We start from the raw sequence: 26,714 nt of genomic DNA on the forward strand, positions 1-26,714 counted from the left end.
AACAGTAGCGGCGGAACACCTTCAATTAACGGGGGGGGGGGGGGGGGGGGCACTGCTGACTTTTTGTCTCATTCTTTCCATGCAACGCCCATAGGGCTAATGTTAAAATGCCAAAATCAAAGGGGGAGCACGGTGCCCCGGTGCCCTCCCCGTTCCGCCGCCTATGATTGGCAAGACAAATATTAAGAATACCTACTACTAATTCACTTACCTATAACAGATCAGAATCATTTCAGGTAGGATTTCAATTTTATAGTATTCATGATTCAAAGTCGGGCCGTGGCCCGACTTGGTAAAATCAGGTAACCGTGGCCTAGATCAGGTAAAAGGACGGAAGTTAACCTTTTAATGTAAAATTTCAAATAACGTAATGATGGGCACTTGAAAACTTTTATCATGCCTATGTACAAAACTAATATTGAAAATTAAACATGAGCTGTTCTCGCAGCCGTCAGATAGATATTGCTACCATTACCCTCCATTACCTGTAAGCCTGCTGCGCCTCCCCTATCAGCGTCACGTCGGACCATTCCCCGCCCGACTGCCGTGTCCACAGCAGCGTGAAACCCGAGACGCCGCCGCTTCAAAACAAGCCGTCCACGTCCACGCTACACCCCGGGGGCCGCGAGTGGACAGCGCTCGTTCCACATGGCCGCGCCGTCCGACCGCTACGGCGACCATTAGTCAAAACGGCGCCGGACCGGAGCGTTACCAGCGCCGAGCGGGGAGGGGCGGCACTGGTGGCACGCGGGCCAATTGAGACGGTCAGTGCCTCAAATTAGCATTGTTCAACTGACGTGGTTTGAATTATGAACATATTTAAAGGTTATGGCTCCGATAAAGGTACAAAGCTACCACAAACTCAATGTCTTCCACGCTGGGCAGTGGGCACTACTCGAACCTACACAGAGTTTCCTTCATGTGCCATATTAAAAAATCATATATGGGTAACATTTAAAATATGCACGTGTTTTTATGAGGATTAGAGGATCAGTGTGTGAACAGAAGCCTCAGGTCTCCTTCAGCGAACTGAGCGAAGTGACGGTGCGATACCCCAGCGACCGACGAGTCACGACACACGTGTTTTGAAAAGCTTTATTGAAACTATGTGGAGCCTTCAATGCGGCACATATGTAGCAGCACTACCCTACACACATGATATCTGCTCATCTCAGTACACAATTATACACAACGTTACCACAGAACTGTTTAACACCCAAATGATCTAAGGGAAGAACATGATAAACCAGAAAACGGGGTCAAATAGAGTGCAGAAAATGCCACCCAACCAAGGAAAGTATATGATCCGCAAATACTTTGCCGAGAAGCAATAAGTTCCACCATTTTCTCGCAGCCTTCTTAACCATTCGATGGATTTTGAACTGAGATATCATGACTTGATTGACAAGAACACACTGTGCCAGTTGTGGCCATCAGATGATTTACGAATCGATGTTCTCGTAATACAACTTCGTAAGAAAAGTAGGAGCTAAAAAGTAAAGTGGTTACTCCGACATTTGACAATAAATCCCGCTCGAACGCACTGTGTACAAAATATACAAGATATTAACAAAAACCGGCACCCGAAGTCCAGCCTTCGAACCATCTTGCCACAAACCCAGCACACACGAGACAGACATACAGCGTAAACGGCATCCATAGCTGAGCCAGCACACACAAAACTCGCTGACCATGGCACATTTCGAAGCCACGCGGCTCATCCAACCTTGCATTGAAACCTGCATTGCGCTGGTGGTCGCCCGGCCGCGTCAGCCGGCGATCGCACCAAATACATACCACCCCTCCTCTCGCACCGGACTGTAAAGCCCGTCCTTTGTTCGCGAGACGCCACCCATGGCTAGCTAAATAAGAACGAACACTGCCGGAATATTGCTACAAAATTGGATGGATTATGCGTCCTGCAATGATTATCTTCCCATGATTCATGCATGAAACAACGATATTAAGCCTAGAGCCCTCGGTAGCTAGTTACAAAACCTGATTCGTAATGAAAATAAGAAAGGAACGTACCCAAATACAACAAGATTGCATGCATGCAAACGTTTCCTAATTGCACAAATCCATTTGACCGCTAAGCTCTGTACACAAATGAAGCTACTCCAGGGAATAGTGAATACGACACATCTTCGAATGAGTTGCCATTGGTCAGCAAAATGTAGGTCACTCAGTTCAAGATGCATTCGCTGGCTCAGTCGGGATGAAACCCACACACAAACCGGCACCTTCACACACACACACAATGTTAAGCCAAAAGAAAGGGCTCCGTTCAGCCAACCTTTCCCGCCAATCCTACGAACTACACGCTCGCTCAGTCAGTGGAGCAGCGGCGATCATCTAGGCCGATACGAAAATCACAGCTCTGCGCCTATCTCCATCAGTTGTGGCAAGATTTAGTCAGTGAGCACCGAGCAATGAGCGCCCCGAATGAATTTATTTACTAGCTAGCGATCACCAAAAGGCGGCATCCTGATCGGTTAGTAATCCAGTCTCAATGTGAGATGAGACCGTAGCACTACCTTACCACCACCAGCTAACGTTCTCACTACTGTGCAGTGCCCTAACGTTCTCTCTACAGTGCAGTGTCTCTGAACTAGACGGTGATTTCTCCATCACACATATTGCCACCACGGAAGTGGTCTATCCCCTTTTAGGTCTGTAAGGACCCGCAGGTGGCTGGTATGTGAATACCCTGTCTCCTTTACACAGCTGGCATAAAGGACCCGCTTTTCTCTATTGCCAGCCCGAATCAGATCATGTCCTGGCCGACTTCTCCAGGTGATAGGAGGAAAGTGTGAGCGCCATCTACGACTGCCTTCCCAGCTGGCTGGTAGGGGGCACTGCGCCAGGTAGCGCTAGCAGCGATCCACTCGGGTCCTCATATTGCCATCAGTGGCTTCTCAAACTACGAGCTACGTGCAGCAGTGCGGGTCAGCTGGCCCTCGGCTCCAGTTCATGTTGTGTTTCGCCTCTCCCTGCGGACATCCCTCCTGTCCACACTGAAGTACGTTCCGGCTCTCCTGCCTCCCCACCCGTCTTCTCCGACCTCCCTCAGGCGGTGGTCTGGGCAGCGCTGGCCTCCTCCAGCTCCCGGATCGCCCGCTCGCGCAGGTCGCGGCGCATCGTCTTGCCGGAGGCGTTCTTGGGAATGGCGTCGATGATGTGCACGCCGCCGCGCAGCTGGTAGTAGGTGTTGACCTTGGCGTTGACGAAGTCGGCCAGCTCCTGCTCGGTGATGGCCGGGTCCGAGGTGACCACGTAGGCGCGCGGCAACTCGCCGGCCTCCTCGTCCGGCACGCCGATCACGGCAGCGTCCGCGACACCCGCGTGCTTCCGCAGCATGTCCTCCAGCATGGCCGGCGCCACCTGCAGAAGAACCGGGGCAGGGTCAGGTCACGTCAGGTCAACTCAGCAACGATAAAGTTTATGATTTAAATCGTTTTTTTTTTTACCGCAAGCTCTATGCAAACCGTACTAACGAGTCAAAAGGAAAGTCATCATTTGACGAATGCAGCAACACCTACGCATCTGAGCCCTAAAGATCACTTCTGGCTGACATTCTGACCTGGAATCCCTTGTACTTGATGAGTTCCTTGACGCGGTCTACGATGAAGAGGAAGCCGTCCTTGTCGCAATAGCCGACGTCGCCAGTGTGCAGCCAGCCATCCTGATCGATGGTAGCCGCCGTCGCCTCGGGGTTCTTGTAGTAGCCGGGCATCACCTAAAGAGGATGCGGGTGATAGTTAAGCATGGTATCGTGCAGGATAAGCAGTTTGAATTGCGTTAGCTAAGAAAGTTACTGACCTTACTCGAAGATCTCGGAACGCAGACTTCTCTACTGCCCCTTTCCCCCGAGGCCTTCGAACCTGCCACGCTCTTTTCATCTGATGCTCGTCAAGACGGGTCAAGAACACAGTAAGGCACTCCTCTAAGCAGAAATAATTCCCTTCATCTTCCCTCGAAGGGCCATCTCTCGCCCATACATAGTTAGAGCACACCATTCCTATTCCCTCCATACCTGAGGTCCGCGGACGCAGATCTCGCCGCTCTCGCCCAGGTCGAGGACCCGGCCGTCGTCCACGGCGATCACCTTTAGCTCGGTGTTGGGCAGCAGCACGCCACACGAGCCGTACCGAGAGCCCTTGGAGATCGAGCTGAAGCTCACCACTGGCGAGGACTCGGTCATCCCGTAACCTGGCAACAACGCGGCAACAGTGAGTGCGAGCAACCTTTGGAACGCTATTACAGCCAATGTCACGAGCTATACCAACAGTTTGCAATATCATTCCGAACGAGTAGGACACTGTGCGCTATTCTCTCACCTTCAATGAAGGTGGCTGTGTCGATTTTCTGCAGCACGCGCTGGATGAGCGCCGGACCGAGCGGCGCCGCGCCGCAGAAGATCACTTTGAGCGAGGAGAGCGTCTCGGCGGTGACGGTCGGGCTGTTGGCCAGGAAGGTGACCAGTGGAGGCACCAGGTGCAGCGCCGTCGGCTGTCGGACAGATGAGGTGGCGGGCCAGATAGGTCAGCGGATTAGAAAAAATCATGTCACCTAAATATACGCAACGGCAAAGGCCATAGGTCTAGGCGAAAGCAGAAACGATCGACACAACTCCATCGTGAAACCATTCTCATACGCGCGAAACTAAAGGGCAGCTTAAAATCGCAATACCTCTTTCATTGGTAAAGCGGCATCAGACATTATTTTCCGTTATCTCACCCTGTACTTGGTCAGGGCGTTGACAAACATCTCTGGCTCGAAGCGGGGCAGCAGTGTGGTCGAAGCGCCGGTTAGTAGCGACTTGAACACGTACAAGAACATGCCGAACGTGTGGAAGGTGGGCAGCACGCCCAGGAACCGCTCCTCGCCTGCGAATGAAAGTGAAAGAGAACGAGTCAGTGCGTGTAAAGCGACGGTAGCATGTATCCAAGCATGACCAGCATTGCTACACTTCACCACTCTAAATTTGGCATCAACATCGTACCCTGAAGGGCCCTGATAGACGAATGGTCACTGCATTGCGATGTATAAAAGTTAAAGCCTAGCAAACCACAACCGACCAGTGACCGCACCTGGCACCTCCCAGGCGAAGTCCTCAGACGTGGCCTGCAGCAGGTTCGATCCCAGACAGTAGTTGGTCTGGATGACGCCCTTCGGCAGGCCCGTGGTGCCGCTGGAGAACAGGAGCAGCACCGGGTCCTTCTCCATGTCGATGTCGACGGTGGGTGTGTGCTCGCGGCCCTGTCGCAGCAGCTCCTCGAAGCTGGAGACGCCCTCCGGAGCGCTGTCCTGGCCGGTGACGATCACCTCGCGCACGGTCGGCACCCTGGCGGCGGCGGCGCGAACCGTGGGGAGGAGCAGAGGGTGCGCCACCACTGCCTGAGCGTCCGAGATCTCCAGCTGGCGCACGATGTCGTCTGTGGGCAGAGACGGACGGAGAGAGAGTCAGTGAACGAGCTCAGAGACGGACCGAGAACAGGGGTCTGTGAGCGAGCTCTGAGTGGACGGGAACGAGAGGTCAGTAAAGGAACTTTGAAACGGTCGGGGGGAGGGGGAGGTCAACATGAACGAGACGGACGGGGATAGCATTGAACGGGACGGGCGCAAGACGTAGACGACGCTGTCGGGAAGACGGACGAAGGAGAAAAGGAACAGTAAATGAGATTCTCAGTTAGCTCAGAACGATACCGTTCACAGGCAGAGACGGACGGAGGATGGGGGTCAGCTAATTACTGCTAAAAGGTCTGGTATCGGGTTAAGTAAACGAGCAATCCGGTTGGCTCGTAATTTCGTCTACAGGGACGTGTGGGAGAGGTCACCACGTATGTAGTTGAAGTGGTCGGATGTGATCGGTATTCGGCCTAAACGGTCATGTCGCTCAATCATGTCTGGGAGTCCGAAACACAGTTTATTTACTGCTTTTTAAATCTGAATATGATCTGCAATAGAAGACAGGTACCTATATTGTTTTGCCATCCCTATTTTTATTTCATACAGTTTAGGCTGTGGATTTGATAAATATAGAAATATAGTACGCGGGTGCTTAAGCGGATTGCTAATCCATTCTTGAAATTAAATTGCATTGCTAATTATACATATAGTTAGAAGCCAACATGCAGGTAGATATTAGTTAGTCAGTAGCCCGGATTACCGTGGATACTAATCTGCCTCCCCTTCATAGTGTCGGTAAGTGGTGACCTCAAGTCCCAATTAGCATGCTTGGAGAAGTTGATTGCGCTAACAATGCGGCATCGCTTGCCTTTCAGCTCCTTTTCTAATGAGCGGGTCACCCGTCACACCACTAATTGCAGGCGTAGTGTCGTCCCGTCAACAAATATTGACACATCGCTCGAGCAGAGCACTAAAAAGTAGGTCAGTTCCTAATGTAATGGCTTGTAGGCTTTATCATGAGAGTGCTGGGTGGGTGAATTAATCAGGTTGTTTGTTTATCAGGGGTATAGGTCGAATAAAACAGCTAGGTATATCAATATATATTTCAGTGCGCAGTTCCTCAGCTAGGGTAATCGGTATCGGGATTGTTGTGATAAGTATACTCAATAAGGCGAGGGCTGCACAGTTAGTTATCTTTATTGCAACGATCATGAGCAAGATCGTTGATGATCATTGATGAGATCATCTGATTAGCACAGCCACCCCTCGAATTTAAGACACGTGTCAAGCTCATAATAGGCATGCAGAAACCACCAGGCTTATGGTCTACCTTTAATGTCCCGCTGCCTGCACGATATTAAAGTCGGGAGACTGGACCATATAGTTCGGTTGTTCACGCCGGAGTAGGCTCTACAAAAGCAGTTCCTAGGAAGGCGAGCAGGTTCAATCGTTCTATGCTCCTGACGCGTCATTCAGTACGTCCAGTCGGTACGTGCAGAGTCACTCATGTCACGGACAAAACAAAGTAATGATTTGCTGGAACGCACGTTAACCCTCGCCCGCACATGGGGGGGGGGGTGGTTGCCACCCCCCCCAGGTAGTCTTTCTGCTCTGCACTCAACATTTTTAGAGCTATAAGGCTGATTTTTCGTATAGCTGCTCCTCTATCCTTTCTTGATGTCCACTGAAAATTTGAAGTTTCTGTGATTTTTTGTTTCGGAGATATGACCTTGTTTTTCAGGTCATGTCATGACCCAAATGGCCAATTCTCAACATCTTGCGTTTGTCATGGGCCTTGTGAGCTTTTGACACCCTGATTTCGGCATTTTTTGCCAGTCTTACCTCCCACCTATCATGGAACATGTTGTTCGACGATGTACAGGGGTCAAGGTCAGGGTCAAGGTCAACCTAGGTCATCTAAGATAATTGCGTTTTAGGCAAGCTGAATTTACTTTTTGTGAAGTTTTTTGACTGCATTTTTGGTAAAAGCTTCTCAGATCATGATTTCATGTAATATGGACCCAAAAACAATCGGTGCACACATCAGTATACACACAGACACACACAGACACACAAACACATATAATTGACCTTGACCTAACTTGACCTGAAATGACCTCAGCAGCAAAATTCTGGTCGGGTAGTGTGACAAAGAGGCTCTAGCTGGCTTGGCCCCAGAAAACAGCATCGTCATCGGTATTTGATAAGCAGCGCACTTGATATCCAACGGTGACCCAAAACAGCAACATTTTTTAGTTTGACCTGACCTGGAATGTCAATGACTGACCGGAGAAGGTAAAACTGGGTATCATTGGATTCGTCTCTTCCCAAAGAATCTTTTTGGTCTTTACCGCTAAGCTCTATCTCCAACAGGAACGAAATGGCGCGGGGGGGTGGCAACCCCCCCCCCCCCCATGTGCGTTCTAGGATGGGAAAATGGCATGTGCGGGCGAGGGTTAAAGCCATAAACCGTATACGGTGTGTCCAATGATTTATTCGGTTATTGAAAACAAATTGAATAATAAAATGACTCGAAATATTCAAACAAACAACACTTGAAATGAGTGCTATAATAAATGTAAAAAGACATGGCCTATGTACCGTAAAAAGTTGCGACGTACCGTTTATCATGCTGCTCGCTGCACGACGCACGTCCTATCTTATCAATAGCTCATTGTCATGTCGTGCGGTGCCTGACGTCACAAAGTTCAGTTCCCCGTGTGACGTCATGTATCTTCACCCTCCCTCCTTTTCAGCGCAGATTTGGCGCGGGTTCGGTCCGCCAAAACTGACCGCGTGTGGCACCACGCTCAATCAAAGTCCTCGCGATGAGTTGACCGCAGCAGCCGATAGCAGCGGCGCCACAACCATCGAGTGCAGGCGCTCCGGATGGCAGATAAAGGTCGATCAACTCAGCGGGGGATCTTCGAGAGTGCAGTCATTGATGGAGCACTGAGGAAACGAGGCTTGCTTGTGCGGAAATTTCCTATCTTTTTGTACTTTTCTGGTCCCTATCGCCGTTCCCCCGAGCGCCATACGAGAGAGGTGCTTACCCGACAAAAAGAGAACGGGCTTATATTCAACCAATAATCGTGGAAAATAAATTTAAAAGTTTTGATGCGTTAAATAGCTTCAAACGCTTTACTCCAACTGTAAAGCTTGTAAAGCAGGAGCTTGGGAAGGGGCGTTCATTCAAACGAATGATTCGGTGTGTATCTCATATGGCAAGCAAATGTGAGCCAGTGGTGAGGGCGCGTTATAAGTGGACCAGATGCAAAGAGCACGTCCCCGTGATTGTGTATCACCCATTGGCAAACGATGCACCGAGCGAAGTATAGCCGTCTACGCAACAAAAGCACCCTTTCAAGCAGACGTGGACTGATAGTGGCGATATCAGCGTGGCACTGTTCATGACTACTTGTAACGATAGAGTGGACACACCTCCGGGCTACTAAGTACTAAACGTCAAACGATAGCTTAGAAAGACAAATGATAACTTCGAAACCTCTTCTTAAACATTTTAACCCGCGCCCTGCTGGGGGTCCTGGATTTCCACGCCCTGCTGGGGGGGGGGTGTTTGAACACCCCCCCCCCTTCTAACTCGGCTCCTGGGCCACGTAGCGATACGCGGAAGGCGGCGTTCGAAAGAGCGTAAAAAATAATGACGAAATCACTTCGGTCAATTTTTTGGTCAGGTCAAAGGTCAGGTCACCAGAGGTCATTAAAGGCAAAATTTCGCCGATTTCCAGGTCGAATGTCGAAAATTTCCAAGAAGCCAACGCATAACTCGGGAACCAAAAGAGCTACAGCGCCGCGGAAAAGTGCATTCGATAGCCCTACTAACGCCCTTTCTGAATAATTATCTCAGATTTGACCTAACGTCAGCGGTTTTGCCTGCAGGGGGCAAAAACTGCAAAAATAGCCGATTTTTTTCGGAAAGTTTTTCTGCAATAACTTTTGACCCAAGCCTTGTACGAGCTTACTTTCACCGGCATCGTGTTCCTCTCGTCAAGACGCATCGAATGAAGCATAACTTGACCTTGAAAGGTCAACTTGAAAATTTGACCTCAGGTCAAGGTCATGACCTGACCGGAAAGGGTCATGTTGCATATCATTCGATCCGTATCGTCGAGCTGAACACATATAAGGCATTTTCATCGCTCTAGCATGCCTCTATCAAAAGTTATTTGCGAAGAACTGTTAGATATTATTCGTGACCTAAGATGACCTCAGGGCATAAACAAGGGTCACGGACACCATTTTCATGTTCAGTGTGTCTAAACCACTTGTAATTCGGTGTTTGGGAGTGTTTATAATGTCTTTCGTCCAAAACAGACGCATTTCATTTTTCTCCCATTGACTTAGGTATAATGGGGAGGTCGCATAATTGACCTGACCTTAGGTCATCGATATCAAAATTCTGAGATAAACATTTTGTACATGCTATTGCTCTTAGCAATCGCTGAAAGTTTCAAAGCGATCGGTCACTCGGTGTAGCTATGACAGACATTGAAACTTTTTATGAGGTGAGGTCACTTCAAGTGACCTGGTGACCTGACCTTGAATGACCTTGGTCTGAAATTTTCACAACATGTGTAGAATTGATGTATGATAAGGTGTACTAAAAACGGCGGCGCTCCGCGCCGCCGTTTTTGAGATATTCGCGAAAAACCACAAGGGGGGGTGTTCAAACACCCCCCCCCCAGCAGGGCGCGGGTTAACCCTCGCCCGCACATGCCATTTTCCCATCCTAGAACGCACATGGGGGGGGGGGGGTGGTTGCCACCCCCCCCCCCCCCGCGCCATTTCGTTCCTGTTGGAGATAGAGCTTAGCAGTAAAGACCAAAAAGATTCTTTGGGAAGAGACGAATCCAATGATACCCAGTTTTACCTTCTCAGGTCAGTCATTGACCTTCCAGGTCAGGTCAAACTAAAAAATGTTGCTGTTTTGGGTCACCGTTGGATATCAAGTGTGCTGCTTATCAAATACCGATGACGATGCTGTTTTCTGGTGCCAAGCCAGCTAGAACCTCTTTGTCACACTACCCGACCAGAATTTTGCTGCTGAGGTCATTTCAGGTCAAGTTAGGTCAAGGTCAATTATATGTGTTTGTATGTCTGTGTGTGTCTGTGTGTATACTGATGTGTGCACCGATTGTTTTTGGGTCCATATTACATGAAATCATGATCTGAGAAGCTTTTACCAAAAATGCAGTCAAAAAACTTCAAAAAAAGTAAATTCAGCTTGCCTAAAACGCAATTATCTTAGGAGACCTAGGTTGACCTTGACCCTGACCTTGACCCCTGTACATCGTCGAACAACATGTTCCATGATAGGTAGGAGGTAAGACTGGCAAAAAAGGCCGAAATCAGGGTGTCAAAAGCTCATAAGGCCCATGGCAAACGCAAGATGTTGAGAATTGGCCATTTGGGTCATGACATGACCTGAAAAACAAGGTCATATCTCCGAAACCAAAAATCACAGAAACTTGAAATTTTCAGTGTACATAAAAAAAGGATAGAGGAGCAGCTATACGAAAAATCAGCCTTCTAGCTCTAAAAATGTTTAGTGCAGAGCAGAAAGACTACCTGGGGGGGTGGCAACCATCCCCCCCATGTGCGGGCGAGGGTTAACCCTCGCCGGCCGAGGGGGGGGGGGCGGGTGCCGCCCCCCCCCCATAGGGTTTTTTCGCGATAGCTCCGAACACGCTGGCGATAGAGAGCTGAAACTTAGCATACCTGACCTTTGATCTAAGCCGCATCTTTTGACACCAACCGCATTTTTGGGTCAGGTCAGGTCACTGACCTATGACGTCATAAGTGAACCTCTGCACGGTCTTCAGATGTCGCAACTTCGCAACGCCCTCACTGCCAGAGGAGATGTCACAGGGAAATGAAACTTGCAGGATCTAGTATCCATTATGAGTCTCACAACTTGTATATCTCGGATTTTTCCTAAAGGTCATATGAGGTCAGGTCATTTTCGTGACCTCACCGTTATAAGTCAATGGGGAAAAATGAAAACTGCTATTCTGGCGCCGGGAACGATCTCCAACTATCTCAAGCACACAGAATCGTGATTTGATGCACTCCTTGCAAGGTCAGATGCGTCACTTTTGCAATGTTGACCTTCCGTGACGTCATTTATGACGTCATCAAGGTCATATTAGTTTTTCGTCAATAACTCCCGATCAAATTGAGCTAGCGAGTCGAGAAAGCCACCAATGGACTCAGGAAGACCTGCCGAATCGAATGATATGCGACATGACCTCTTTCGACCAACTTCGTGACCTGGGGGTGCTGACCTGACCTTGACCTGAGGTCAACACCCCAAGTTGACCTGACCCGAACAAAAAGTATATCATTCGACGCGCCTGAGCGAGGCGAGCACGATGCTGCCAAAATCGCGGCTCTGCGGCCGTTTTTTGCGAAGTTATTCGCCAAAAACTGAACCGTACCCAGGGGCACTTGACCTGACCTCAGAGGTCACCGGTTGACCTAGGACCTTAAAATCGGGTACCAATCTCTGCGTCTCGTAACGGCGCACACGCTCGTTTTTTCCGCGACGCGCTAGCTCCACCAGGGGCGAAACGGCGAGGGGGGGTCGTACCCGCCCCCCCCCCCCCCCCCTCGGCCGGCGCGTATGTAGAAAACCAATAGGTCCGGCGAGGGTTAAAGGAAACCACGCAATAGCACGGCACACACCTCTGGCGTATGCCTTGTATTGTCAAAAGTATCTAAAAGAAAATATAATGATAAGTGTTATAGGCTATAAATTATGCGCCGCCTGCTGCTCTCCATTCCTAAGTGATGAAGTGCCAACTCAAACAAACTTGTCATTTGACATGTATAAGACATTATATAGGTAAGTTAGCTTTTACAAAATCGCATGAGTGTCAGCGACCTGCTCTATCGGCAAAACCGTGACCTTGTGGTGACCTATCTTACGGGGTTTATCACAACATTGCCCTATCTAGGGCCACTAACTGCGCAATAGCATCGCTCTCATAACCCAAACATTGCAATTGGTATACTTCAACCCCGTTCTCATCGCATCTCTGTCATAAGTACACACAAGTTCCACGAAAACTGAGGCAAGAGCACGTGTTGGGGCCTCATGCCCTGGTGGACTTTGACCCTGCCCGGCTGGCCGCCACGCCAGCGATGCTTCACTTGTCACCCAGGGTACGGGGCGCCGCCCTCTGGGGTCGGAGCAGCCGGGAGCCGCCGCCCGGTCCGCAGTCTCCCACAGCCAGTAAACCAGGTCAGTCCGCGACGGCGTATTGATAAGACTTCGGGACGGGCTGCGGTGCCCGGCCCTGGGTCGCGTCACGCGGGCCCGCACGCGACAGTCGCCTTTGGTCGGATTGGAGCGCGCCGAGAAAAACACGCTTCCTATCCGAGCGATCGCGGAGAGAGGGAGGGAGGGAGGGAGGGAGAGAGAGAGAGAGAGAGAGAGAGAGAGAGAGAGAGAGAGGGGGGAGCCGACCGGGCTCACGGCCGGCACAGCTCGGCGGAGAAAGCCGGACCGGAGCTAGCTCGGTGAGCCGGCAAACGCGGCCTACGAGGGCGGCCTGCCAACGTCCACAGCGGCCGCACGAGCCGTGGACACACGCTGCGTCAGCTATCGGCGGAGGCCGCCAGGGACTGCCAGCGCGAGCTCGAGCTCCCCGCGACCCGAGCTTCCTCTCCTCTCATCTCCCCGTCCACCTCTCTCCAAATCGCCCAGAACTGCGTCACAGACCTACGGAAATAACTCACCGAGTCCGAGTCATCCGCAGCCAAACGACTCCGCTACACAAGCAAAAAACGTTGATAGTCGGAGGCCGGCGACGAAAGAAGGAACCAAATTAAAACGTGCGCTACGTGAGGCTCGTGGCTGAGTTTTTTGTTAAGCCGCAAAAAGTATTCCCGACACCACCGGGCTGCGGACAGGTGTCCCCACTCGAGGGGAGGGAGAGGAGGGAAGGAATTCCGAGAATTCGAGTCGAGGTCATCCCAGCGCTCTTCGCGCATCCTATGACATTCATTCAAAGGTCGAGAGAGCTACTATGAGACATTGTATGCTAGCTGTAAGAAGATTGTGATATTTTCTTTCCGGTAGCTCATAGTTCATACCTTATCGCAGTGATAGGTCAGGTGACGACTTTATTGACACGGTTTTTAGGGTAGGTTTGTGATATCGGGTTAGGTGACATCTCGAGAGCCGTATATTACATATATGTGCTGAAGCCTGAAAAAAGCGGGCATGACTTGAACCTTCCATTATTCTGCTGTAATTATTACTATAGAATGATGGTTATACCAAAAAGATACCTAACAGACTACAATAATGATTGAATATTGAAAATCTCCTTCAATTTGCTTAGCGCAACAGAACAAGAACAATTTTATTTTTAGACGGCATCTTCAGGTTACGAAAGACAAGCAAGAAACGTCCAGCGTAACTTAATTGCTTAAGCTTATTTATGAGCCCATCATTGTTCCTGTGACGCCGTACAGACTGAATTGATGTCTCACATCAATCACCATCGCCCTGTGCATCCACAGCCATCGACTCACGGCATGGTGGCCTGTAACTGCGACATACCCAAACGACGCCCGCCAGCGCTCCACTGCAGGCGATCCGTTTACAACCCTTCGGCCGGTCACCAAACATATCGTCCAGCCAGGGCACGCCCCTCGCTCCCATCCGGTCCCCGTCTGCCTGTCACGTGTGCCGCCGCCCGGCCCGAGCGTCATCGAGCCGTCCCCCCCGGACCAGAGCGGGCTAATCGGGCTGTGCAGCCGTCTGGAACCCGTCCGCTGACACGCCCTGACCCAGCAATGTCGCGGCGCCGCCGACTGGGGCAAGGTCCACAGTACAAAGTCCAAAGTTCAAAGTCCTGGGGCCCCAGAGAGGGTACCGTCGTTTCCGTGTTGTCAGGCGGGAACAGTTGATTTCTTCCTAATGGGTGAAGTGATTGCTTATTGAAGTCGTTTTAGAAAGTGTGCAGGTTATAAGCGGCAAATTTGAAGAAATGAAGTGCGACCGCGTCTTTTTTTAGGGGGGGGGGGGCGTCAGCCACGTAATAAGAATGATTGGCGTGCTAGGTTATGGACCGTAATTGCGTTTTACGTGGAAATAAGCGCGGACATTTTATACGGGAGGGTGATAAGATTAGAGATAGCAATCCCTTTCCACTCCGTCGACACTCAGCACCAGAATTCACTCAAGCTCATTAGAGACCGCATTCCAAGGCAATCACAGCCGCCAGTTTAGGGAAATTTCCGCGGCTCATGATCAGACCAGAATACACATTACACCCCTCTCCGTATACATAACGAGCTTCTGCTGACGAACTAAAAGGTCACTGGATTTGTGTTTAACTTAGCCTGCCTGCAACGTAACGTACATACCGCGTGATTTCACGCAAAATTCATAGGAGCAAAAGGCATGTTTATTGTTTAAATCAAACATTGTTATCGATTTCGATAAAATGTGCAAGTTATAGGTAGGTATTTTGATGGATCGAAGCTGTGATTACATTGGTATAACTGCTAAAAAAAACGGACAGCCCATTGGGTAACGGGAAATTACGGTAACAGCAGTACAACCTTGATAGTGTTTTCCATAGCTATTTTATAAATATATTCCTTAACCCGCGACCTGGTGGGGGGGGCTATTTTTTGCCCCCCCCCCCTCCAGACTTTTCGATATATCTCCAGAACCGCTGCGCTGATCGTCACCAAACTTTCAGTACCCTCCCGGACATCAATTTTACACATTGTGACCAAAAAATTTTCCAAAAGCTATGATAGGTTGGCCGGAAATGACGTCAGAGTGACGTCATGTTCTGCCGTTTTCGACCCAAAAAAGGGTTTCGCGGGAAGAGCTGTCAGGCCTATAGCTTTGCAAATACAGAAAAATGTTTAGGACATAAAAGCTGTAGAATTGACAGGGCTACAAAACTGCCATCTCGGATTTTTGATTTTTTTTATTTTGACCCCCAAAAATCAAAAAATAGATTTTTGGGATATAATAGTCAAAAAATCCAAAAAAGTTTTTTGAATTTCGCAAAAACCGGAACATATGTGATAGTCCTTACCGCCTTCCATCCACATACCAAATTTTAGATTGATACCTCTTTTTTTGGCGAAGTTATAGCGAAAAAACTGTTCAAAATTGATGACGTCAAATTTTCAAACTCAATTTTTAGCAATTCTAGACCTCGTAGTGCAAAACAAAGACCACCATTAGACTCCCCGTGACGAGCTGCATCGAATCGATACCCTTTTCATGCAAAAATATCAACTTTGAAATTTGACCTTTTTTGACCTGACCTTGACCTGACCTCCAACAGAAAGTGACCTAAACCGTACCTGATGGTCTTATAACCAACATCATTGGGTTGGAAATGAAAAACTGGCCATAAAACATGCATCGCACAACCTTAGTAAAGTTGGGTTCATGTGGTGACCCTTGGTGACCTTTGGTGACCTGACCTGTGACCTGACCTGGTATGACCAGTGACCTCTAATAGCAACATATGTACTAGACAACTGACGTCTTATCGCTGATTTTCGACAAAATGCGTTTTACTCGGTGTTATAGCGCTTTCCCTAGAAGCCCCGTGAACGGCGAAACATTTTATCTTTGACCTGACCTGTGACGTCATCGGTGACCCCGAGGTCAATAAAATTTGGTTTCCCTCAACAAATTTGACAGGGCTATCGAACGCCGTTTGAATTTTGCGGATCCGTCCAGTAGTTTCGGAGATACGAGGGGGGGCAAAAAATAGCCCCCCCCCCACCAGCTCGCGTTATAAACAGACCCCACCAGGGCGCGGGTTAATCATTTTTGGGACAGTAAAAACACATCGTTGCTAATGTGGAAAAGCAATTAACACAAAAAACATCTAAACTGCATGATAGAACAACCTTTTGCTGAATCACGGACGTTATCATTATATCTCAGCTCACTACAGTCACGAGCACAAGGTGCACCACATGGAGGCGCGGCCCGGTTGACCCCTCTCGTGTGATTGTTGTCCGTGCATCAACGGACGATTTGTGACGTCGCGGGTCGAGCCCCCGGCACGGCCTCTATAGGTGCACGCCGAGGACAAGCAAACCGTGCAGCCACTACGGGACGCGGGGCGGAAGGTTTTGTTTGCAAACCGATCCGCGACCTTGTTTGGGATGTGGTGTGGTGTGCAGCGGCAGACGCGGAAAAACGGCACAGAAAGGCGCCGATAATAACATAGGAAGTTGCTGCAGTTGCATATGTTAGGACAGCAGGGTATTTTTGAAACAGAGGAGAATACACTGAATAACGGAAAACATTGTAGAACAGCAAATGTGGATATTCATTATTCACTCTACTATTTCATCAATAAGTTGACAAGTCGAACTGCTTCTTCCCGATCAATATTTGAGTGACTCATCGTCAAACATGATTCAAGTATATATGGAGCTAATATATAGTGCAGCGGCCTCACCTTCCGTGTAGAGCGGGTTCAGAGTGGTGGTCGTGATGCCCCTGGCGGCGCACCCGTGCACCGTGACGGGCATCTCGACACAGTTGGGCAGACAGGCGGCCACCACGTCGCCGTGTTTGTAGCCGCGCTTGTCCAGCGCGTCAGAGAACCGCAGCACGTTACGGTACGTCTCGTTATAGGTGAGGGATTTCTCGGTCACTCCGCACACCTGGGAACGATGGTAAATATTTCGTGTTATTGAAGTAGACAAAAGACGACGGATAAAAATCTCAAGACGCTGCTGTTGTTCGATTCCCCATTTCTTTTGATAGTGTAATAGAAAATGGCAATTGAACCGAGTGATAAATAATGAGAACTAGACAGATTGTACGAATACGAGAGATCTGGTTTATTGGATGCAGGAGGTAGCACTGGGTCATGTAAGTGTAAAGGTCAGCACACCCAGTGCCGTGGTCCGGCTGCCCAGAAATCCGATACCGCCCGAGCCGTCACATTCCCAGAGCTCAGAGGGCGGGTCTGGGACAGCTCGACCAAAGTCCGGCCGGAGAACGCCTCGACAAGTGACGATGACTGGTCAGAAGCCAGATCTACGACTGTCGGTACACACCGAGACGACACCGGTGCACACTTGAACCTCAAACAGACTGGCGGCACCTCGGGCAGAGCACTCGATGGGTGCGAAACCGACCCGAGATGACACTACAAAACGGGTGGCTATTCTTGGAATGTGCCGCACTGACCATTGAACAAGCGACCACACCGTGGGTGGTAAAAGCATGATAATGTGTTTTGTGTAATGTGTATTGTGTATCCTATGTTTGATGTGTTAAACTGTGTTGTCAAACAAAAGTCAAATAAGTTTACTTCGAATCGATGGTTTTATCATTCATCGGAACGGTTGCCGGTCGGACAATTCCGAGCCGTAAAAAAATGAAGACATTTGAATCAAGGTAAGTCGTACTTGATGCTAAGCTAAGCGTAAGCGATTTTAAATTAATTATTGGCCAATATTTACCGTGCGTGTTTCACCGTTGACTTGACTGTATGATAGTACGTGTACATTGGTATTTGGTACAATAGAGGGTTATATTATGGTCGTTCCCCTCTCCACGGAAATTTCCGCCTTGCTATATTGTAATACATACTTCATGTCAGCTCAATCTATAAGGACAACATGCATCCTGAGTCAATTGAGTTTTGGCCAGGCAGAATCCAGGCAAAATTTTGGCTGAGTCTTGGCAAAATCATACTAAGCTCAGTCAGAATAATATCTATATCTACTCATAGTATCTTTCCATCTCTGTAAATTTCCAATACGTTTCGGTAAAATGCTGCGTCACTCTCTATCGTCACTTTGGTTTATGCTGTCAGGTTTAACGTTTGTGTACATAAAGGAAATATAAATGGTCGAGAGACAGATCGAAGGGCAGGCTCTGGTAAATCCACGTCATATCTGCCGACCTCTGCAGCTTAACACCATGTCGCAGCAGCCTAAAAAGTTGTGTTGTCGTGGTCAGATCTACGGCTGCATTTCAAGAATACGATGTTACTGTAAGGCTTCTTTGACCGTTGTAAGCTGCCAATCCGAAGCAAAGCTTTTTTGTGTGTTGATGACGCTTATCCTTTTTACATTTAGTATGACGATATCGTTTTGTTTCATAAACATGGACAAGATAGCATAATCACGCAGGTTTGTCCTATAGAACAGCAGGGGACAGCATAGCAAAATACCCTGCTCGTATTTGGCAACTATTCATCTCTGTTCTTTTTATCGCATAACTTGCACGGATTGCATGTTTTGCCATTTTGTATTGACTGTATGATTAGCCAGTGAGAGCAAGGGGTTGATGATTATTTACCAAACATGACAATAATACACGGAGGCGGAGCTCATTTCTCCCACCGCGCGTGCAGTGTGTACTCACATAGGCGGTGCGATTCTCCCAGCGGTGGCGGCGGCCCCAGATCATCTCGAAGATGGGCCGATCAGCCAGCGGGATGTCCTCGGCGTGGGAGCGGAACACGCCCTGGCGGACACTGGCCGTGCTCAAACGGCGGCACAGCGAGAGAGACCGCATCGTGATAGTTCGTGCAGGGGTCTCACTGCAGGACGTCACTCACTGAAACAGGGCAGAAGAGCAGGCTAGAACTGGGGATGAAGCCAGAGTGACGCATTCGGAGCGTTTCGTTGAAATAAAGCATGGTGGCAACTATGTGAATAATCAATAAAGCAGTCGAAAACAAGCGTCATTTTTCCTGAGATTATCAATGGGATTTTCATTGAAAGACGAAGTCTACACAAAATCATAGCGTACGGAATGTTGTGATGAAACTAACGCACACACTACACAGTATGCGCTCATTTCAAACGTGCGTATCAAAGAAAATACAAAAGCATTTTGACACCCGCAAACGAAACGAACAGCTACGGTAAAAAAACGTTGAAAGCCGTAAGGCTCTCCTCGCCCAGTGGCCGCGGAATCAAATAAACGGGAGGGTAGACTGTGCCGCAATGCTTGGAGAGCGAACGGGAGGGTAGACTGTGCCGCAATGCTTAGAGAGCGCCTGATGGGTATGGTGTGCCGCAATGCATTGACGGTTAGGTAGGCTGTGCCGCAATGCACAGGGAAGAGGTTGTGTGTTACGACATTTCCACATGTAGCTTGCTTGGATCGAATGCATGACCGATAGCACACCGGAATGCTATGCGTGCTGTTATGAAGAAAGGTAAGCAAACCCCTAAATAATGAATGTTTATCATACATTTGTTCATTTTCTAGGGTAGATATTGCTATGATAATTCATGGGCTGAATAGCATTGTTCAGTCTCGTCGAATCGTTTCTGAAGTGGGTTGTGAAACAAGTGCGCTAATGATATTATTGATAACACGTAGCTGATTAGGTATTATGCTAACGTCATTTTAGCTATTCGTTGGCATAAGTAAACACGACCATGGAACTCGTTTCGCAACACTACTTTCCATAATAGTTAAACGACATAACAGTTCGCCTTGAGCTCGACACTTTGACATTAACCAGCTGAATGTGTGTGCTACCGCAGGAAGGCAGTAATTGAGGCCACAGGCAGGGGAGTCTGCATGTCATCGATCACCACAGCTGTGGCGAGGGACGAGGCCCGACCTGAACTAGCAGACGGCTCCCGGAACTCGGCCACGTGACATGTTTATCTACGCGGAGGTAGATAAATAAAATTTCGTTGTTCAGGTTTGATCCAAGTCCTTTAATTAGGTAGGTACACCTGTAGCAAGTAATGCCATAAACGAAATGCAAATATTGTTTATTTATATGAAATGTAAGTGAAAGAGCATGTGAAATTTATTTTTAGCTTTGTATTCGATAGAATAAAATGTTAAATTTTCCCACCGGATGGCGGCATGGCCTCAAATGGCTTGGTTCTTAGCAGTATCGCGAATCACAACACGGAACGAAAACAGCGTCCCACGTGGGTTCAGATTTGGTTAGTCGCCCGTCCTTGTGGAAATTCCCAGCCGGTCTGGCGGCGCGGGTTCGTCGGTCGTTTCGGTTGACCTTTGTATGAATGACGCCAACGGGCTACGATGCCAGTGTGAGGCGCGAGGGGAGTGGGAGAGGGAAGAGAGAAGCCGGGTTTTAAATAGGACACCCGAGCCACGGCGTCGGCTAGACTAGTGGCGTAGTTTCTGATCAGTAGGATCACAAGAGGTTAAAAATAGCGACCGCTTACGGAACGATGTTGCTAAGACGCTTGTGTCTTGATTTCTTGTTCAAGCTTGATACTTTGATCAAGAATGATTGTGATTGATTGATTGATGCTTACCAATACCTATCATGCCTACCTAAGGCAAATTTTACCAACGCAAAAATCGCCTGCAAGAATTATTTGTACTTTGTAGCCTATTTTCACCAACGAGTTTCGCCAGCTACCCAAAAATTAACCGCTGATTTGAAAAAAAAAATTAAGCCAGCCAAACTGATTTTTTTTCTAATCAGCTACTTTATCATCGCGTGGCTGGTGAAACTCATGAACGACTTTCAGGGATAAAAATACATAGGTGCATGCACAGCCGGCGTTTTTCGTTGCGGTAACACTGGTCTATAAGTTCTAACCTACAATACGATAATATAGCTTTGAAATGAAGTTAAGTATAGGTACCTTTTGATAGAAATGCATGGAGAAGGAACAGGCGACCCTGAATTCGTTCGTCCGTAATAATGGTGCATTGGTGCGGTAGGACGGGGAAGTGCGACTGTGCAGAAAATCCATCAAATCGGATCAGAAGGCTTCCAAGGACAAATCTATAAAAGCTCTATGATTGGTGGGATGTTATCCATAGTCATGGCTTCCTTGAGTGGTTGAGCATTGGACACACCGTACCTAAGCGAGGATTTACATATATGGCATAAGGGACACACATATGACATAACTCACTCGCAGCGTTGGTAAGCGACCTCAATTTATGCACTTTTTAAGCACCTATTCATACGCTGGTAAAGACAAATTTCAATTCACTTGATGAAATTAGTCATACCGTTTCGGGGTTCCACTTATTTCCCTTGACCACTTTGCTTATTGCTTGCACGATTCCTATAGATAACACCGTCATTGGTAATGGCTAAGTATCACCAATGACTCACAATTTTTACTAAAATCAAAACAACATCATTGGAGCCGAAATGTCGCACAACTTGCAGCCAACTCAACTAAATCAATTGCGTCGAATGCCGAATGCTTATTACTAATGCAGTACCTTCGCCACACGTTGGCGGCTTACCTTCTCACCCTAACCGGTTGAATATCGATTAGTCTGCCGCCGTTTGCAACTGTGTCGGGGCCCTGAGCGGCAGCGACAGTCGGCTCCACGTGGCACGTCCACTGCCGGTCGCGCACTGCGCCCCGCCGCTGCGCCGGCGCCCGCGAGCGCCCGCAAGCGCCGCGTGCTGTCACTAGGCGAGACGCCCGGGCGCCGCCTCACGCGCTCCGGGGCACAGATAATCCCCCGTCTGACATGCGTGTTTTCGACGGAACCGGACGCCGAGCAGCGGGGTTCCAGCCCGGGGACGGCCCGGGGTGACCCTTTGTGGGTGTCACAATCGAGGAGCCGTTGAGCTCGGCGTGGTGAGGGAGGGAGAGTCGAGAGACCACAGGGTGAAACAGCTGACAGGTCAGCGCGCAAACAACCCCAAACCACGGGACGATCCTAAATCAGGCTAGCTCGAACGCACGGAATGAAACTTTTTTTTGTTGGGTTCAATTTTAACCTACAGATATGTATTACAGGGTAGTGTGAGTGTGACCAAACTATTCTATCAGTCTTGTTCTCCGCAGCCGCCCCGCGTGAGCGCCGTTCAAGCCCAGCTGTCTGCACGGTTGGGCTCGCCAACCTAAACGACGCCGAGTAGACGGTTCAAGGCCACACGATGCTTAGCTATGCATGCAGACGCTGTCTGCGGGCCTATTCGCATTCGTACCGGCCCTTACCCGCGATTGGGGTTTCCAGGAAAGGCAATCATCTCACCACGACAGGCCTCGGCGAATGTAGTTATCCCGACGCTATCCCGTTATGGTCATCCCTTCACTGTCACTTCATCCACCTCACATCACACCCACCGCAATCGTCGGTCTCCGTCGGCACCGACGCGGTGACGTCACTCTCCCGTCGTCCCTGATCTGGCACACTGGCGCACGGTGGCCTTGGCAACCGGAGGTGCGTAGGGTGCGCGGCGCAGCCGAGCGAGCGCGTGCTATTGGCGGCCGCCCGCCCGGTCCGCGGAGTGCGGATCAATGCATGGTCGGACCGCGGGCCCGTCTTCTGCGACGAAATGCGTACAAGGACAGCGGGAAGGAGAGGGAGGAAAGGAGGAAAAACGGCAAGGGGGCGAAAAAGAAAGACAGAAGGGACAGGGAAGGAAACAAAAACAAGGGGAACTACGCAATAGAGTGGAGTAACGTTTCAGCCTTTTGGGCTTGAAAGAGAAGACAGATTAAAGGTAGCAGGGCATATTTTAACAAATTTTTACTGCGTCCCAAAGTTGAGCAGAGGGCACGTGCTACGACTAAGGGCACAGGGCAAGGAACAGAGTAGGGCACTGAGGAGGGCAGAAAGTAGGGCACGGCAGGTTACAGGGCATGGCACAGGACATTTTAGAGGGAAGGGTACAGGTCAGGGTAGACAGGAGGGCACGGGTCAGGGAACCGGACAGGGCACAGGGCAGGGACGCAGTGGGTCAAATCAGCAGGGGCTACGTCCCAAGGCGAGGGGGCTGCGTCCCAAAATGGGACGCAGTAAGTGCCTTAAAATATGCCCTGAAAGGTAGTGTGCCAGCTTTCTTGGACCGTATGGAGTTAATGGCCCAGATAAGGAGAACCGGATTTTTAGAACTTATCCATACCTTCAAAACTCATGGAAACGTCTTAAATTCTTCAAATTTTGAGTATCCCAGTGCGAAATTCGCCCCGACGGGTTGTCGGTCGTACCCCAACCACATTTCACACCACTATGAACAATAAATGCACACACTGAAATCGCTATTACCGATATGCTCATCCAATCAAGTTTCGATAAACCCGTTCATCATCATCTCTTGCAGTTTCGAACACGCCTGTTAGGTGGCTTCTGATGCTCGTCGAGGTCGGAATTTCCAAATACGCGTGGTGCGTCGGGCCGCGCGCTCTGACTTTGGCCAAGAAAAATGCGTCAGCTGATCATTGTCATTTCTGCCACTTGCGTGTGGTGAAATGGGGTCATAACTTATAAGACGGCTTTTTCATATCAATTATTTTACATAAAATCATATTTCAAACCATAAATAATGTTCGACAGCCAAATAAAAGAAACAATACCAATACGGGCTTACAGTTTAAGGCTCGACATTGTGTTGTCTACGATTAGACAGCTGATAACTCATTCCCGTACGTCGTATGGTCGTAACACTATAATGACCTTTGCTTATTGTCACAAGTGCGCCGCATTCGCGATTGTTGCCCGACGCCTGTTTGCAGGTGAGCCCACTACAGTTGTTATACATATCTAAAAACCGAAAAACTTTTAGGCGAAAAAGGCACTATTCCAGGCCCATTTTTGATTTTTTTTTTTTTGCGATATTAGGTAAAAACAGAAGCTTCTTATCCTAGGAAAAATAAAATGGGAAATCTTTCAAAGGTGGCACACTACCTTTAAGACACCCGCTTTTATTATCTGAAAGTTGAAACCATACCTATAGCCTAAGTGTTGATAGACAAGTCTTTGCGCAGAAACAACTCAATCATTCGCTAATAATTGTATTCGGCCGAATTAATTGTCCCCTGTCATTCACGGGAGTTAAAAACAAGGTTAAAAAGTTAAAAGCAAGTTAGGATTCCACGAAAATTTATTTTAGGATGGAAAGGAAAACTAATGTTGTTGTTACCAATATTTTGATACGTCGTCAGTATGCAAGGTAAGTAAAGTAAAACAGCTAAGGCGTGAATCAAATCACCAGCACGTCTGGGCCTGGTTTAACGGTCACCTTGTCCTTGGATGTAGTAAAATGCACACGTCAGCTAATTCCTGGATAATGCGTGGTGCACTGCACCCATGTAACATAAAAATCTCCCTGTCTGTGGCCATGGTCCCACGTGACTAACGCACACTGCCCCCCCCCCCCTCCCCGTTACCGCTGCAGTGGGCTGACGAAACCGGCCCCCGCAGAGCGGCCTTTGCAGACACGCAGACGCACATGCGGCCTGCAGACTGCCCGCTGCACAGTGGCGGATAGCGACAGAAACTTCCAGATCGGCTATTGGAAGCGTACTCATTGTACTATTTTTCATTTATGTTATGCCTAATAATTTGGTTGCCGGTACTTGAAAACAAAATATATTAAACACCTCAATTTCACAACTGGTGATCTGTGAAGATAAAACTGAGTTATGAGACAATTTTAATCGTCACCGCGCCGCTCCCTCGATACGCCTATGAAAGAGTGCACGTGAACAGTACGTGCGTGCACGCACATCCGCCTGGCAACACTGTCCGATCCACGTGATCGATGCGAGTCCTCGCCGAATTGGCGCCTGCAAAAATGGTCCACCCGCGTCCACACGAGTGGAAAGATTCGGTGCAGTCGCCGGGAACGACGAGAGGTTGCGCCGGCAGGGGCGAAATGCCAGATGAAATGACATTTCAAGATGTTGATAGCAGCACGGCCTCAAAACGGGACAGCTCACTTTCGAGTGGATGCTCATCGCACAACGTGAGCTAGGCCGCTACGGAGCATTGAAGTTGGAACATCGGTCATTAGCAATAATATAGGTACCCGAGACCCAACGTCGTTGGGTCAACGAGTGCAGAGAAAACAAGAACAAACAACAACATGTGCCTGCCCACTAGTGCGCCCACGACTAGATTAAACTAGAAACGTTTTGCATGTAATATGCCTAATGCTAATTAAAATGGCGCACATGACTGGAATGTACATACTTGTTAAGTTCACCTTTCCGTTGGCAATGGAAGACTCATTATACCATATATGTGGCATCTCTATATACAGAGATCGTATTGAGGCATCCTGTTCGGATCAAAGGTCGAAGTTCATCCCCGCACGAGGCGCCGGGCAGCCGGCAACCCAGCCGCGCCGTAACTGCGCATTATTCCCTGTAATGCGCAAAGATACATTTGTAAGTGACTGCATGGTCTGTTGCCCCCCGGAACGAAGTCGCATCCGGCTGTTGCACCAACAATACAACATTTTCCAAGTGATTTATGATTGAACAGTGCATGCAGTTTTGATAAAATCCAAAGGCCATGGGAAAGTAAAGATACAAATGAAAACACTTCATGGTTTTAATGGGTTTCTTGAGTGGTGTCTTATGTCTACATGTATGCCATTTATGTACCTGTATACAGATCCCGAGATGATCCGTGTCAAGATCAATTACAGGCAAGTCGCAGCAAAAGCGATACCCCAACACCGTAAAGGGTCAATCAACTCATGTACGAATAACAGGCTAATAAAGGCAACGCTTTGGTTTCTAGATTACAAAAGTTTTACAAGCACAGACACATGATGCCGTCTCATTACAAAATAGACGGACACTGGACACGTAAAAAGTTAAGTGTTTAACCAATTTCGTCAAGTGATTCGCCACACATCTCTAGTCATTACCAAGCATTATTTGCAATCAGCAATCAAAAGGGTTTGCATGTTGAAATCACGTCGTGAGGTACGCATTTTACTTTGTGTTCCTAACTGATAACAATTTTATATGTATTCACACCGTGTCTGCGGCACAAGACCGGGTCGGCCGTGCCCCGGCGTCTGACATACCTGTCTGTGTGGCGGAGCCGGGGGACGGTCGGGGAGCGGCCGGTTTTCCAGGCTCGGAGCGGAGCGCGTTGAGGCTCACCTCCCGGTCCGGACAGCGGTCGGTTCCCGAGTGCGCCGGCCGGTGGAGCCCCGCCGCAGACCCGCGAGACGGACGATGTGCGCTGCGGTGGGCGGGTCGCAGTCGGCGAGAGGCGCCGAGACGCGGGGCGCGCGCGCACGCTTCTTGACCCCCCTCGGTGGTTAGGGGGCGTTTGACGTCACACCTCCGATTGGCGGCGGGTAGGGGGCCCGGCGCCGGCCGGACGAGGGGCTCGCCCCCCAAGGTCACTCGTGCCGGCCGACGATCGAGCGAGTTGCACCGCCGCCAACTGGAGGACGCGAAACAACAAACGCCACCTGACGCGGGATGTCCCGGTGTGCATTCCTGTCGGTGTGCGGCGTATTCGGCCCATCTGAGCATCAAAAGCCACGTAGGGCTGCAACCGAACTTGCAAGGAAAATAGCATAAGAAGATAA

General features: G+C 49.2%; 1 protein-coding gene across 4 annotated transcripts; it reads right to left on the bottom strand.

Moving 5' to 3' along the window:
• Nucleotides 1-1,079: 1,079 nt before the first annotated feature.
• On the bottom strand, nucleotides 1,080-26,430 carry LOC122367283 (4-coumarate--CoA ligase 5-like). Of its 4 annotated transcripts, XM_043340249.1 has the most exons (10): nucleotides 26,199-26,358; nucleotides 25,365-25,525; nucleotides 18,818-19,012; nucleotides 16,893-17,100; nucleotides 5,094-5,438; nucleotides 4,741-4,889; nucleotides 4,341-4,512; nucleotides 4,037-4,212; nucleotides 3,584-3,739; nucleotides 1,080-3,384 (listed from the first exon to the last, which is right to left on the bottom strand). In XM_043340249.1, exons 3-10 carry the CDS (start codon nucleotides 18,968-18,970, stop codon nucleotides 3,070-3,072), a joined length of 1,674 nt encoding a protein of 557 aa, XP_043196184.1. In that variant the 5' UTR covers nucleotides 18,971-19,012; nucleotides 25,365-25,525; nucleotides 26,199-26,358; the 3' UTR covers nucleotides 1,080-3,069. The 4 variants fall into 4 exon arrangements, with proteins under 4 accessions (XP_043196184.1, XP_043196186.1, XP_043196182.1 ...); XM_043340251.1 differs by lacking the exon at nucleotides 25,365-25,525 and having other exon boundaries at nucleotides 26,278-26,430; XM_043340247.1 differs by lacking the exon at nucleotides 25,365-25,525 and having other exon boundaries at nucleotides 26,199-26,388.
• Nucleotides 26,431-26,714: the final 284 nt, after the last annotated feature.

This window comes from Amphibalanus amphitrite, unplaced genomic scaffold (assembly GCF_019059575.1).
Source record: "Amphibalanus amphitrite isolate SeventyFive unplaced genomic scaffold, NRLGWU_Aamphi_draft 000861F_arrow, whole genome shotgun sequence".
NCBI lineage: Eukaryota > Metazoa > Arthropoda > Thecostraca > Balanomorpha > Balanidae > Amphibalanus > Amphibalanus amphitrite.

Coding starts and splice junctions, on each gene's coding strand:
- LOC122367283 (XM_043340251.1), bottom strand. CDS start 18,970: ATGCGGTCTCTCTCGCTGTGCCGCCGTTTGAGCACGGCCAGTGTCCGC. Junction 4,513..4,740: donor ACGCCCTGACCAAGTACAGG/GTGAGATAACGG, acceptor TCTGTCCGACAG/CCGACGGCGCTGCACCTGGT. Junction 4,213..4,340: donor CACAGCCACCTTCATTGAAG/GTGAGAGAATAG, acceptor CGTTGTTGCCAG/GTTACGGGATGACCGAGTCC.